The sequence below is a fragment of the Chelon labrosus genome (assembly GCF_963514085.1).
Source record: "Chelon labrosus genome assembly, chromosome: 4".
NCBI lineage: Eukaryota > Metazoa > Chordata > Actinopteri > Mugiliformes > Mugilidae > Chelon > Chelon labrosus.
The window spans coordinates 6,304,644-6,317,190 of NC_140340.1; the positions used below are offsets into that span (position 1 = coordinate 6,304,644).

Below are 12,547 nucleotides of genomic sequence, written 5' to 3' on the forward strand. Positions count from 1 at the left end.
GCTGGCTTACACTACAAACTTTTTTTCAGGAAATGATCCTGCCACGTTTGCACCGTGTGGTGAGTTTCTAAGTCCGCCGAACAGTTTTTTCCTGCAAAGAAATCTCCCCCTTCCCAGAACAAATTTAACAACGCAGGAGCTCCGGCTCCACTTCAATCCCCTTCTGTGTTGCCTCGCCTCTCCGCCTTCTCTCCCCACTGCCCCAGTTCCGGAGGCCCAGCATGACCCAGTTTGGGCCCGCAGGAGAAAATGCGAGGGAAGCGCGCTGCGAAAGAGAGGGAGAGAGGGAGGGAGAGAGGGAGGCTGGAATGTGTCGAAGGCTGAGACATTCCTCATTGTTCATTCACACAGGCCTTATGCAACACCAGACTGATCACGTGACACGGCTCTGCAGCAGTCGTGGGAAGCCAGAGCATTATCTCCGCCACAGTGGCTTCCTTGCTCTGATCTGATTATGCAAGCCTCTCGATTACACAACAGCACGCAGGCGGACAGACGGATAGACGAACGGAAAGAAGGGAGAGATCGACTGACGGAGCCACAGACAGAGAGATGGAAAAAACGCCCGCGAAGAGAGAGATAAAGGGAGTTTAAAGTAGCTCCGGTTAGACGTGAAAAGGGAAACGCTAGTCATTTACAATGCTTAAATGTGCACCCAATGGTGTCCAAACTGAACGTGATAATATTTTACAGCATACAAACTAGCGGCATCATTAACAGCTGCCCTGGTGTTTCAATCAAACACTATAGTGCTGGATATGAGGGAAGACGAGTCGCCTTAGTACTGTACATGTGCAGCTATGGTGGCACACTGACCCACATACTGTAGATTGTCAAGTAATGAAAACCTCCACCCATGATACAGTTTGTTTTTTCACTAATTATATTGGAGCAGATGGGCTACCGCAAAGGGCAAACACATCGTTTTTATCACAAGATGAATTAACAACAACAACAACAACAACAACAACAGGTGTCCCTTCGGTTTCTGGAATCCATATTTGTACGGTGGATATTCGCGGTTGACTGACCTGGATGGTAGTGTTTCCACCTTCCAGCAGGGCGATAGCCAGGAGGATGCTTTCTTGGAAAACCCGGTCGCTAGTGGTGTTCATGATGAGGTCGATGACCAAGTCAGAGGCTCCCTCTTTGTCCAGGTGACACTGGACCTCTGCCAGGCTCATTTCCCCGCGACTCAGGCCCCCTGGCCCCCCTAAAGCTGCGTGACCGGGACAAGGCAAGAAGAGAAAATCAGAAGTGGGTACACCAGGTACATGGCAAATCTGGTCGCGTTGTATCACATTAATAGTTAGATTTGTTTATAGGACACAACAGAACCAAAATCTACAGCTCTTACTTCAGTAGTTGCTAGGATCTCTTCTTATTGTGTCCTTAATTAGGTTCATATATGATTGGACTGTGGCGTCAAATGGTTGCAATTCCTACAAATTCTGCCACCTGGGTTTAACTAAGCAAATAGGTAGGAGCCTCCTATTGGATAATTACTGCATGGGTGATTATCTTTCAGCTGGCAACAAGTTATTTAACCCCAACTGATGCAATGAGTAGCTTCTCATTTCTTAAACAACCACGTATAAAGACACATCCCGTGGTCGTGGGAAAGATGTTAGTCTGACTGAGAAGGGTCAAATCATTGGCATGCATCAAGCAGAGAAAACATCTAAGGAGATTGTAGAAACTACTAAAACTGGGTTAAGAACTGTCCAACGTATTATTAAAAACTGGAAGGATAGTGGAGAACCATCGTCTTCCAGGAAGAAATGTGGTCGAAAAAACATCCTGACTGATCATGATCAGCGATCACTTAAACCTTTAGTGAAGTCAAATGGAAGAAAAACAACAGTAGAACTCAAGTAAGAACATTTTCACACGTACAATGTGAAGGGAACTCAAGGGATTGGGACTGAACAGCTGTGTAGCCTTAAGAAAACCACTAATCAGTGAGGCTAACCGGAAAGAAAGGCTTCAGTTTGCTAGGGACCATAAAGATTGGACTCTGGAGCAATGGAAGATCCATTGTCCAAGTCCAGATTTACCCTGTTCCAGAGTGATGGGGGCATCAGGGTAAGAAGAGAGGCAGATGAAGTGATGCACCCATCATGCCTAGTGTCTACTGTACAAGCCTGTGGGGGCAGTGCTATGATCTGGGGTTGCTGCAGTTGCTCAGGTCTAGGTTCAGCAACATTATGTGTCCAAAGAATGAGGTCAGCTGACTACCTGAATATACTGAATGACCAGGTTATTCCATCAATGGAGTATGGATTGATTGGGCTCAGATTGTGAAAGAGTGGTTCAGGGAGCATGAGACATCATTTTCACACATGGATTGGCCACCACAGAGTCCAGACCTAGACCCCTATTGAGAATGTTTGAGACGTGCCGGAGAAGGCTTTGTGCAGTGGTCAGACTCTCCCATCAACAAATGAATGCAACACCGGATGGCAACAAATCTTGTGACATTGCAGAAGCTTATCGAAACAATGCCACAGTGAATGCGTGCTGCAATCAAAGCTGAATGCGGTCCAGCGGTGGCAACTTTTTTTTTTTTTGCCAGACAGTGTATGTTGCAAGCGTAACTTCATTGTGTTTCGGTAAACAGCTGCAATATTGTGTCAGCGTCCGCACATACACTCACTTGCCAGTTCACACTAGTGAAAATGAACGCACTCTTAGCGCAACGGCAGTGCACTGAATCAAATCAGCGCCTGTTTAAAATAATTCAACTGTGTTATCATTTTGGAGGCTGTGGTTTGTACTGCGTCGTGTAGTTTCTAGTATTTTGGCATAAACTGTACATTATAACAGTCGTGAAGGAGGATTTAGTGCAAGACTGTTACATTGGAATGCGTTTGTTTTCACTAGTGTACCTAATAAACTGAAAAGCAAACCCTAATTTCCTCACAGGGATAAATAAAGCCCTATCTTATCTTAAATTATCTTACTGACCTAACTGGAAATGAAGAAGCTGTTAAACTCTGAATTTATCTACATTTTGTTATTGTTCCCATGATATCATGATATTCGTTCCTTTTCCTGGAAAATGACTATATTACTTAGCTTTGTTTATTGTTTTACAATTAAAGGTTTTCGGTTTGAAACGTGCAAAGTTTTCTACTGAGCCTTGACACAACATTGCACACAGCAACCTAAAACCACATAGATATAGTTAAAAATATATACTTTCATACTTTAAACATTCATTATTTGGCTAAAACACAACAGAAACACTAGTGGTGTGCTAACCGACTGTACTCTGCGACTGTACTGTTGTGCAATTCACAACCTCCCCCTCCCCCGCCCCTCCCGAGGCCCCAGCTCCAGGCTACATATGGAATTCTCAGCCTGGCTCTGCAACAGGTGCAAAGGCTGTTTTTCACAGGAAGTATCAGCCCGTCACCTAGCAACAGTGAAAACTGGATCACCGGGGGGGGGGGGGGCCTTCTTCCTGTGGTCTGGACGTTTGCCAGCATCTTGGTGCACAAGGGGGGGTGGGGAGGGGTGTTGACTTGGGAACAAACTACAGCTGTATGGATTGATCTAGTCTGTTCTTTAGGTTCCCACGTGCGGGCCGCTCATCGGACCTGCGTAAGAACAGTAATACAAATCACATGAATGCATCGCGGCGTCACACCCATGTTTCGCCGTCGCTGGCAGGCGCAAGGCGTTCTGGTTATTAGGTCAATATGGCAGCGCTGAATTTTTAAACAACAGACTCGCGGCACACACTGCTGGCACCGATGCAATATATGACCTCCCCGAAATCCACACACTGATAAAAATGACTTGCGCCACACACGTTACACATCAATTGGCAGCTCAAAAAGAAGAAGAGAAACTGCACGGCGATGCATTGCTGCAGTATTTTGACTGCGGGCGGTGACACAATGACCGCGTTATCAGTCACTGATAAGAATGTTGTGCTCTGCGTGCTCAAAGGGCAGCTCGAAGCACAACTCCGGAGCCGATAAGCAGGCCAGGGCCAGACAGATACGGCCCCCCCTCCGTCCTTATATAACACCGCTCAGAGAACATTGCTTTATTGCGATTTCAGGAGGCAGAAAACATTTTGGCAAAACCAAAAGGAAGAGGTTTATCTAGACTTTGCCCCCCCTCTCCTTTGATAGCAGTTGCAATCATTACTGGCGGCCTTTGGTTAATAGTTCACAGCTCAATTAGAGGTGTTGAAATCAGTGTTTTCGTGGCCTTGTGTGTGCAAACGGTTCCTGCTTTGAAAAAAAAAAAAATGAATAACAAACTCTTGTGTTTGAATGACAGGAGCAGCAACAGTCACGGTGACCCACCTGATTGGTTTTTGCTCGGCCCTACCGGGCTGAGGGGGCCATTGCTAAATGACGTCAGGCTGTCCCTCCGCCCACCACTCCGATGGAAGTTTCCATAGTAACGGCTCACCAGAATCTGCCTCAGTGCCTCGCCCTGCGAGAGGGAAAGAAAGGGAAGGATGTAATGATGTGACGTCAGTGATGGGAAAAGAGAGAGAGAGAGAGAGCGAGAGAGAGCGAGAGAGAGAGAGAGAGAGAGAAGAGGTTGTGTAACAGGGCTAACATGCATCATCAGTGATGTACTGTGCATCTCAGCTCTCCACGAAGACACAAAAACAAGCTCAGACAATTATAGCCTGCCTACCACCACGACCACGCTCTGCTATTGATAGCTCTGAAGCGACTACATATACATTTTTCGTTCTAAATCTCTTTTTTTTTTTTTTTTTTTTTTAAATCAATGCAAACTTTTTAGGCATAACGTAAAAGTTTATGTAATATAACACACACAAACACACACACACACACACACACACACACGGCCGACACCGTTATTATGCTTATCATAGCAACAGTGGCCCCGTGTAGTGACAATGTGAGGTCCTGGTTATCACTCAGAAAGACCTGGGGGCCAACCCGCCCACGCCGTGACTCATCCACCGTCGAGCAGTCGGCGGCACGACTTTGCCGTCGTCGTGGCAACCGCAGCCCGTAGCTACCTGACAGGCCTCCCGTGGGATAAAGGGAAGAAAATGGAAGGGAAGGTTTTTTTTTTTTCTTGTGTTTGCGCGTTGGGTTATGTGCAATTCGCCGTGGGCTGTGGGTGGTCCGCCATCGACGACACAGGCGTTATGTAAGGCGCCAAGGCTGCCACAGTTAACGCTCGAGAGCCAGGTCAGGATTAGCCTATGTAGGAGGAATGATGGGGGAAAGACTGTCTTCATCCTTTATTGGCGGGAGGTTAATCGGCCGTATGGATTGTGCATAGGAGCAAGCTGTGGTCGAGAGATTAGAGCAAACTCTAATTGGAGAATCACTTTTTCTTGAGTCCTAATCCATGAGCCAAGGCATCAGAACATCATCTAACTGTCTGTGCAAACACGAGAAACACGCATCTTCCTAATATACAAGTTGAATTTTCTCACAATACGAATGAGGCATAACATTATGACCACCTTCCTGATGGACATGGGCCTTCTGAGGGTGTCCTGTGGTGTCTGGCAACACAATATTGTTAGTGGGGGCCTTTGGGTCCTAAGGGAGGGGAGGGGCCTCTGTGCCACAGATACTTGATCAGTTTGGGATCTAGTGAATTTGGAGGCCAGGTCAACACCTTGTGCTGTTCTTCATGTTTTTTTGAGTTGTTCCTAGAGAGTTTTTGTGCTGTGCATCCTGCTGGGGATGGCTGCTGCCATCAAGGAGTGTCATTGCTATGGGGTGGGGGTGCCTGGTCTGGTCTAGGTGGGTGCTACATGTCTAAGTAACATCCACACCAATGAATGCCAGGTCCTAACGTTTCCCAGCAGAACAGTGAATTGTCAGTGTCAGATGGTCAATGTTATTCACTTCTCCTGTCAGTGGTTTTAATGTTGTGGCTGATCGGTGCATGTGCTGTATACAGTACATAATGTTAAAACCAAAATTGCCACAAGAAACCATACATTGCTGATCTTTCTACCCTTAATAAACGAGTATAATTTCTCGTTAGGGACATTTATTCTGCTCCTAAGGATCAAACCTGGTTGCAAAATAATGTTCTTCTTTTGGAGATGATGAATTAGCTAAACACTGATGAACTCCAATCAATGATTTTCTCTTAAAACATCAACACAAGACCCAGTCACTTTAATCGACTTGCTGATGGTGGTGTAAAGTCACCATACACTGCCATAAATGCTATTAGAAAGAGAATGCAGAGGGAAACATAAAGCTTTTCTTTTTGGGTTAAATAACAGCTGTGACTGATTAGTTGAGAGTTACTAGAAGCATTGAAGGAGAGAGAGTTCAGAGAGACGGGAAAGAAAGGGCGAAAGCTTGAAACCTAACTGCGAATCTCTTAAGCATCAGAGGTTTTTGGTTAAGGCGCCGTGCTGTAGGCGTGTACCTACCCTCTTCTGGTCCTCCAACAGCTTCTCAGGCTGGTTCTGATCCAGCTGCTGGGTGCAGTGAGGAGTGTGAGCGCAGTGGTCCAAACAGATACAAACACAGGGTTAGTACTCATGCCGCACACAAATAGGCACTTGTCAGGTTAATAACCCCACATCGTCTACCCATTCAGCTGATTTCAAGTGGCCATGCAAAGGTCTGCCCGGTGTGAGACGGCCATGCTCTTACTGCTACGTCGAGAAACCAGGGAAACATTGTGGAGAGTTCAGAGAGCCGAGACAGGAGATGTGTCCAGCGCCGACAGTTGAATAAAACGTTAAAGGACATACCCAGTGTGTGGTCTTTTGTTGATTTTTTTTTTAAAAACTGTAAATATGTGAACCGTTTTTGGAATCGATACCAGTAAGTCTGAGGTAATCAAGGTTTTGGTCGTACTTCTCTCGACCGTTGAAGAGGAAACACAAACACCCGATTCCTGTGCAGTCGTGAAGGGTATTTCCTTTAACATGCAAATGATTTTCTTCTCTTCCTCAATATCAGGTTGCTGCTTTAGTTTTTGTTTACTTTTTTAAAGAACGGACGCAACCGCAGCCGATTTCGGCGAGCCAGCTGTTTCGTCTTTTTTATTTGCCATGTCTCGTTACTGTCATCTCACACAAAGGGCCCGCTCGGTCTAAATGTGCTGGACATGTGCGGATTCGTGCATGGGCGCTAAAACAAAACAGCCCTTGCAAGATTTTGTACAAATATTCTGGAGCCTTTGCAATATGGGCGACGAATTAAATCTGAGGTGCGGCGTATCCTTTATTTGAGATCGAACGCAGCGCGCTGAAGTCTGGAGAACATAAATGTGTAACCGTTAGGAAGAAAAGCAGCCTGCGAGCCAGACAAACGCCCACAAATTCTTTATGGCGGGGAAAGTCTGAAACCCTTGTCTGTGGAGAACTGATTATGCTCCTGCAAAGACGTGCCAGGCAGATGAAATCGTTTGGGGTTCGTTTGGGTGGGCTTTATGCTTTATGTGATGGACAGAAGAGTAACGGCGGTGCAGTCAGACACCTCATCTCAGCGCGAGGGTGGAGTTGTTTAAAAGAAAATGGATTGGTTGCAGGACAATCTTTTTTCCTCTGCATCACAGAGACACCACATAATCAAATCCAAATGGCGTATTACTGGACTTATATTATATTCTGATAACAACTGAGCTAAAGGTATGGTTGAGCATCTTGGGAAGAAGCAACTTTTTTTTAAATGCAACTGTCTCCTGCTGTCATTTATGTGCCTCTGTAATAGCATGCAAATATATAATCCCTGTAACTCCTGTTTACCCTGTCTGCACTTGATCCACTTTATTCGTACAGTCATGTTTACATCTGCTATGGAAAGTTTTAAAGCAGTTTTTGTGTGTATTGTTATATATTTTGTCTTGTTTTTGCACCTCATGCTGCTCACATGTTCCTTAAATTGCGTCACAGGGACAAATAAAGTTTTCTCAATCCGAATCTTTGTTAACTTTCTTGCTGTGAGGCAGAAGATGGGTCCCACTCTCTGACAACGCTGTTTGAATGGCAAACATGACACGTCGTTAGCCTAGCGCAGCATAAAGACCGGAATCGGAGGGAAAAACATCTGGCCTGGCTCTGCCCAAAGGTTAAAAATCCACCTACAGCTCCCTAATAAAAGAATCATTTGTTTGTCGCCGCATTTTTATTTTTGCTTTTTCTCGCCATGCACGCATTTCACTCTGACGAATTAAAATTCCTTCCTAATGCACTTGTGACGCGAATGGTTAGTCAAGTCAAGAGGCAGTTGCTTTTCAGCTCAAAATTTCCACTGTGCTTCCCCAGACAGTGTTTCCTTTCTCAGTAGTGATGAAAAGACAGTAACAACAAAGAAAGAGTTTCATACTGAAAAAAGACGCCTGGATAGATAGTAATTTGACTTGACAGACACATGAAGGCTCATAAAAGCTTCAGATGAACTCATGAAACTGAATGAGGTCTGCAGATTTTGACGCCAATCACTGGAACGGTTATAAACGGTATAAACAGGATGAGCGATTGCAGCAATAATAATCTAATATAGGACTGGAAAAAAAAAAAAAAAGGGAGCACAGATCATGTTTTTTGGCCAGGTGCGGTAACTTTGTGGACTCCCTGCTGGTTGTGTGGCAACCTTTTCAGTGACAATCACACTCTGGTAGGACAAGAAAGCGAACAAGCTTATTTCCAAAATGTCAAACTCTTCTTTTGATATTTCAGAAAAATGCAGAAACAGAAATTACTCTGAAACTGCCAGTTGCAGTCAGGAATGAGTAAACACGAGGTGAGGAGTTCTCAGTTTGAGCAAAATGAAAAAGCGCGATGCACAAAAGCCAAATATAACTTCAAACACTGAGATCTGCTGTGTTCCCGTCCTCGTTTTCTTCTTATCGCCACGCGGCTAACCCAAACAATGGAAATTCAATTCAGAGTAGGCACCAAATCAGTAGCTGCGTGTGCAGCGTGCGCTCACTGAGGGGAAATGAAACTGTTAAAAGGTGCTGCTCTACATACACTGTTATATAAAAGGACACACTAGGAGGGGCAGGAGAAGGGGAATAGAGAGACAAGGGGTGATGGGGTTAGAGTTACATAATCCCTCCAAAAGGAAATAGGCCACTAACCCAGTGACATGGAGCTGCTTACAGTGGCCATCTGTCACCAAAAAACATTGAGGGCGACGGCGAGAGAGCAAGAGAAAACACAGATAGGGAGCGAGAGGGAATAACAAGTGCACTACGGGCAGATTTGCACACTTTGATAGACAAGATAGCCTCTATGTTAGGCAAAGTCAGGGGCATAATGTTTGCCAAACACGCCGTCTTAAAGACTTCGCCTTCCCTAAGCTCAAAGACTTAAATAGAATAGAATAGTTCAACTCCTTTTTTTATTCTGCTTTAGTCAGTTTTCCAAATTAATTTGACACTTATTTGTGTAGCTCTAAAGCATAGACTGTATATAAATATGAACAACGTGTCCCCGCTTCCTTGCACTTGCCAAAATGGCGGCAGTTTTCCAGGGATACGGGGCGGCGCGCATCTTGCGATTTTTTGGAGCCAGAGTCTGCGCAGTACGGCCCGAGAGTGGAGCCACGCGGAGCCGGCGATATTGTTGACCCGCCCCCACTTCCTCCAGACTCACTCGCGTTTTTCGTTTGCGCTCCACCAGCTACAAGAAATGTTAGATAATACACTGCACTTATTTATTTATTCATTTTCTCCTACGGGACCGGTTTACGGAGGGGTTGGCATGGCGACTGGAAGTCATCATGAGGTCACATGCTTCTAACTAAAACGAAACTTATCCGAAAAAAAAACCACTTGAACATTCATCAGCATTACTTAGAATGACAGAAACTGTCCTTGAAAAAAAAATATTTGACGTGTACTTTGGTGTATTAATTTGGTCAAAGTCCCATCCGCTACCATAGAGGGGGTGGAGCTTATGAGCCATACTGCAGCCAGTCACCGGGGGGAGCTCTACTTGCTTCGGCTTCGCTTTTGAGGAGCTGTTCCGCCGTCCAACTTTATTTACAGTCCATGCTTTTAAAGTCCCCGCGGTCATTCATGCAAGATATGCAAAACTGCATTTGCAAACTGGCAGGTGGACACGACAGAAGTTACTGCATTTACTGAAAGAACAATGCTTTAAACACCAGAAATGAATCCCTTATCTAGCAGCTGTGACACTGCATAGATGCCTCGGCAAAAGATAGTGCGTGTGTGAACACGTAACATCTTCACCCCAGTTAAACTCTAGGCCTTGCCGTCTTTTGAGGATGTTCAGTCTTCTAGAGTGAATACTAAGCAGAATGGTTACTAGCTTTGGCAATGTAAACATTAGGATATAAATGATTATAAGAAGTAGGAGACTTCTGACCAGCCAGTGAAAAAAATAAAAGATTGTCTTTTAAAACTGCTAACAGGTAGAAAGTGGCGTACGTATGTTTGGCCTGTGTGTGGGTGGGGGTGCAAAAGCAGAATGAGACAGAGCGAGAAAATGAAAGTGACAGACAGAGACACAACATGAAAGAAGAAAGGGAAAACACAGACTATACTCACACAAATTCTCTGGAATAGACAAAATGCAAATGATGGCATTTCAGGACGTGGTATTTAAAGTCTACACATTTAAGTTCCCCTTGAATCTTTGCATCTTTGCAGTTTTTTTTTGTTTTTTTTTTAATGAGCATTCGTGCATCACAGCCGCTACCTACGAACGCTACTATTTCCAGCGCTTCTGTTAACATGCAAAATGTTTATGACTTGACAGTCTTGACTCTTGACGCAGGCGACACAGTGGAGCCGAGTTCAGCAGCAGATAACAGCCTCGGCGTCAGAGGAACGGCATCTTTCACAAGTCTGCGGACACCGCTGCCTCACTGTCACCACATCAAACCACAAAGCAATATGCTGATCGGAGTAGATATGTGCAGCTAATCACCCCCACCGCCACCAACCCCCCCCCCCCCCACCGGCCTCACCACAGACACCGCAGAGTTACCCTTCACAGCTGCCACATCCGTCCCCTACTACAGTGTATTCCACCAAACTGGAATCTCCCCGGGGCAAACCCCTGATCAGTCTTACACTTCTCAGTCAGAGACCAGAGGAAACAAATATGCACACAAACACACGTACACAACGGGTGCATTCTACTTTATGTTTTTTTTTTTTTTTTTTTTTCAAAGTGCGTAAATAAACACGTCTTTGTGTGTTTGCAGGACGGGGCTGAGTCATGTGTAAACCAGCGGTGAATGACACGAAAACAGGGGCTTACCACTCCACTCGGCTCGTTATGCACAGACAGAAACGTAGACTAAATAAGACATTTTTTGTTTCGCTGCTGTCCTGCGTCTGGACCAGAACCGCAGAATTAAACTTCAGTTCTGACCAGAGAGGGGAAAAAGTGCCACCAACGTATCGAGGCCGAGTCTCAATCTCAGCATGGAGGCGCTCGCACAGCTACACTGACGAGACCACACACTCGAGGCCAGGTGAAGAGCGCAGCGTCGGAGTAAAAAGCCCAGCACTGTGTAGCCTGAACCGCTCTGGCTCTTACATAACTCTGACAGCCAAAGAGCGATGAATTCACCTGATGATCACCTCCTTGACATTTAGCCCCGGCGTGGGGAGGAGGGGGGGGGGGTAGTAGGGGTGGCAGGCATGCACGGACACACACACACAAAGCGGAGAGGTCAAAATAAAATCTCATGCCGCGTCCGTTTCTCTACGCTGCAGGGCAGAACGCTACGATATGAACCTTTTTTTTTTTTTATTTTTAATGTGACCCACTAATGCCGTGTTTCCTGTTAAACAACCCTCCCCCCCCTCCTCCTCCTCCCCCTTGCCCTCGTCAGCCATGCATGCACCCTGGTATTCTGCTTCGCTCAAAGATCAACAGGAGGAGACATGAGCCAGCGACGCACTTTCATATCACACCTACGCAAACATCCAACAGCCAACTTCATTAAGTTTACACAGAGTGGGTGCGTGTTTGCATCCATGCGAGAAAGGGTTCGTGGGAAGTGGGGAGCGTTTGAGGCGCACGAGGAATTGTGTCACGGCGATTTAATGGGGCCAAAAGGGGAAAAGGGGGGCGAGGGAGAAACACGGAGGCTTGGGAACACGGGACGAGACCGGAGATGCTTTTCATGTGTAGACGGAGATGCGGCACTTGATGAGACGGACCCGTGCAAACAAACCCCCTGCCCCAAGGCCCTTGTTTAAAACGTGCTTTTATGCATACACACACACACACATACACACAGGTGTGCGCACACACGCACGCGCACGCACACACACACACTGGGTAAACAGCTCCTCCACACTTTTATTGGCAATTACCGCTGAAGGTCACACATCAGCGGCGGGGCTGAGTTCCAGGAAAGAAAAAAAAAAAAAAAAAGCTCTGGTTCTTATGTAACCTCAGCCCAGAGTTGGCAGCGACCCAGGAATCGTGCAGCTCGCAGGCAAGGGGAAAAACTAGGACACAGCCTCAATGACTGCCACAGCCCCGCGCATTCATTAATACGCACACACACGAGTAGGCGGCGGCGGCGCGCACACGGTCACAGCGCCCCCTGTTGGTGCCCGAGGG

At 46.1% G+C, this 12,547-nt stretch overlaps 1 protein-coding gene across 6 annotated transcripts in view; it reads right to left on the minus strand.

Annotated features, from left to right (window-relative positions):
- Nucleotides 1-12,547, minus strand: part of LOC311487562 (inositol 1,4,5-trisphosphate-gated calcium channel ITPR1) — an 80,214-nt gene that overhangs the window by 26,293 nt on the left and 41,374 nt on the right. For 4 of the 6 annotated variants that reach the window (XM_084543879.1, XM_084543876.1, XM_084543878.1 and 1 more), the window contains 3 exons: nt 6,410-6,457; nt 4,323-4,455; nt 1,032-1,219 (listed from right to left, as the gene is read on the minus strand). In XM_084543879.1, the coding sequence (XP_084400005.1) occupies nt 1,032-1,219; nt 4,323-4,455; nt 6,410-6,457 (369 nt within the window). The remainder of the gene's footprint in view (nt 1-1,031; nt 1,220-4,322; nt 4,456-6,409; nt 6,458-12,547) is intronic. The other 2 variants (XM_084543880.1, XM_084543877.1) reach the window with 1 other exon arrangement.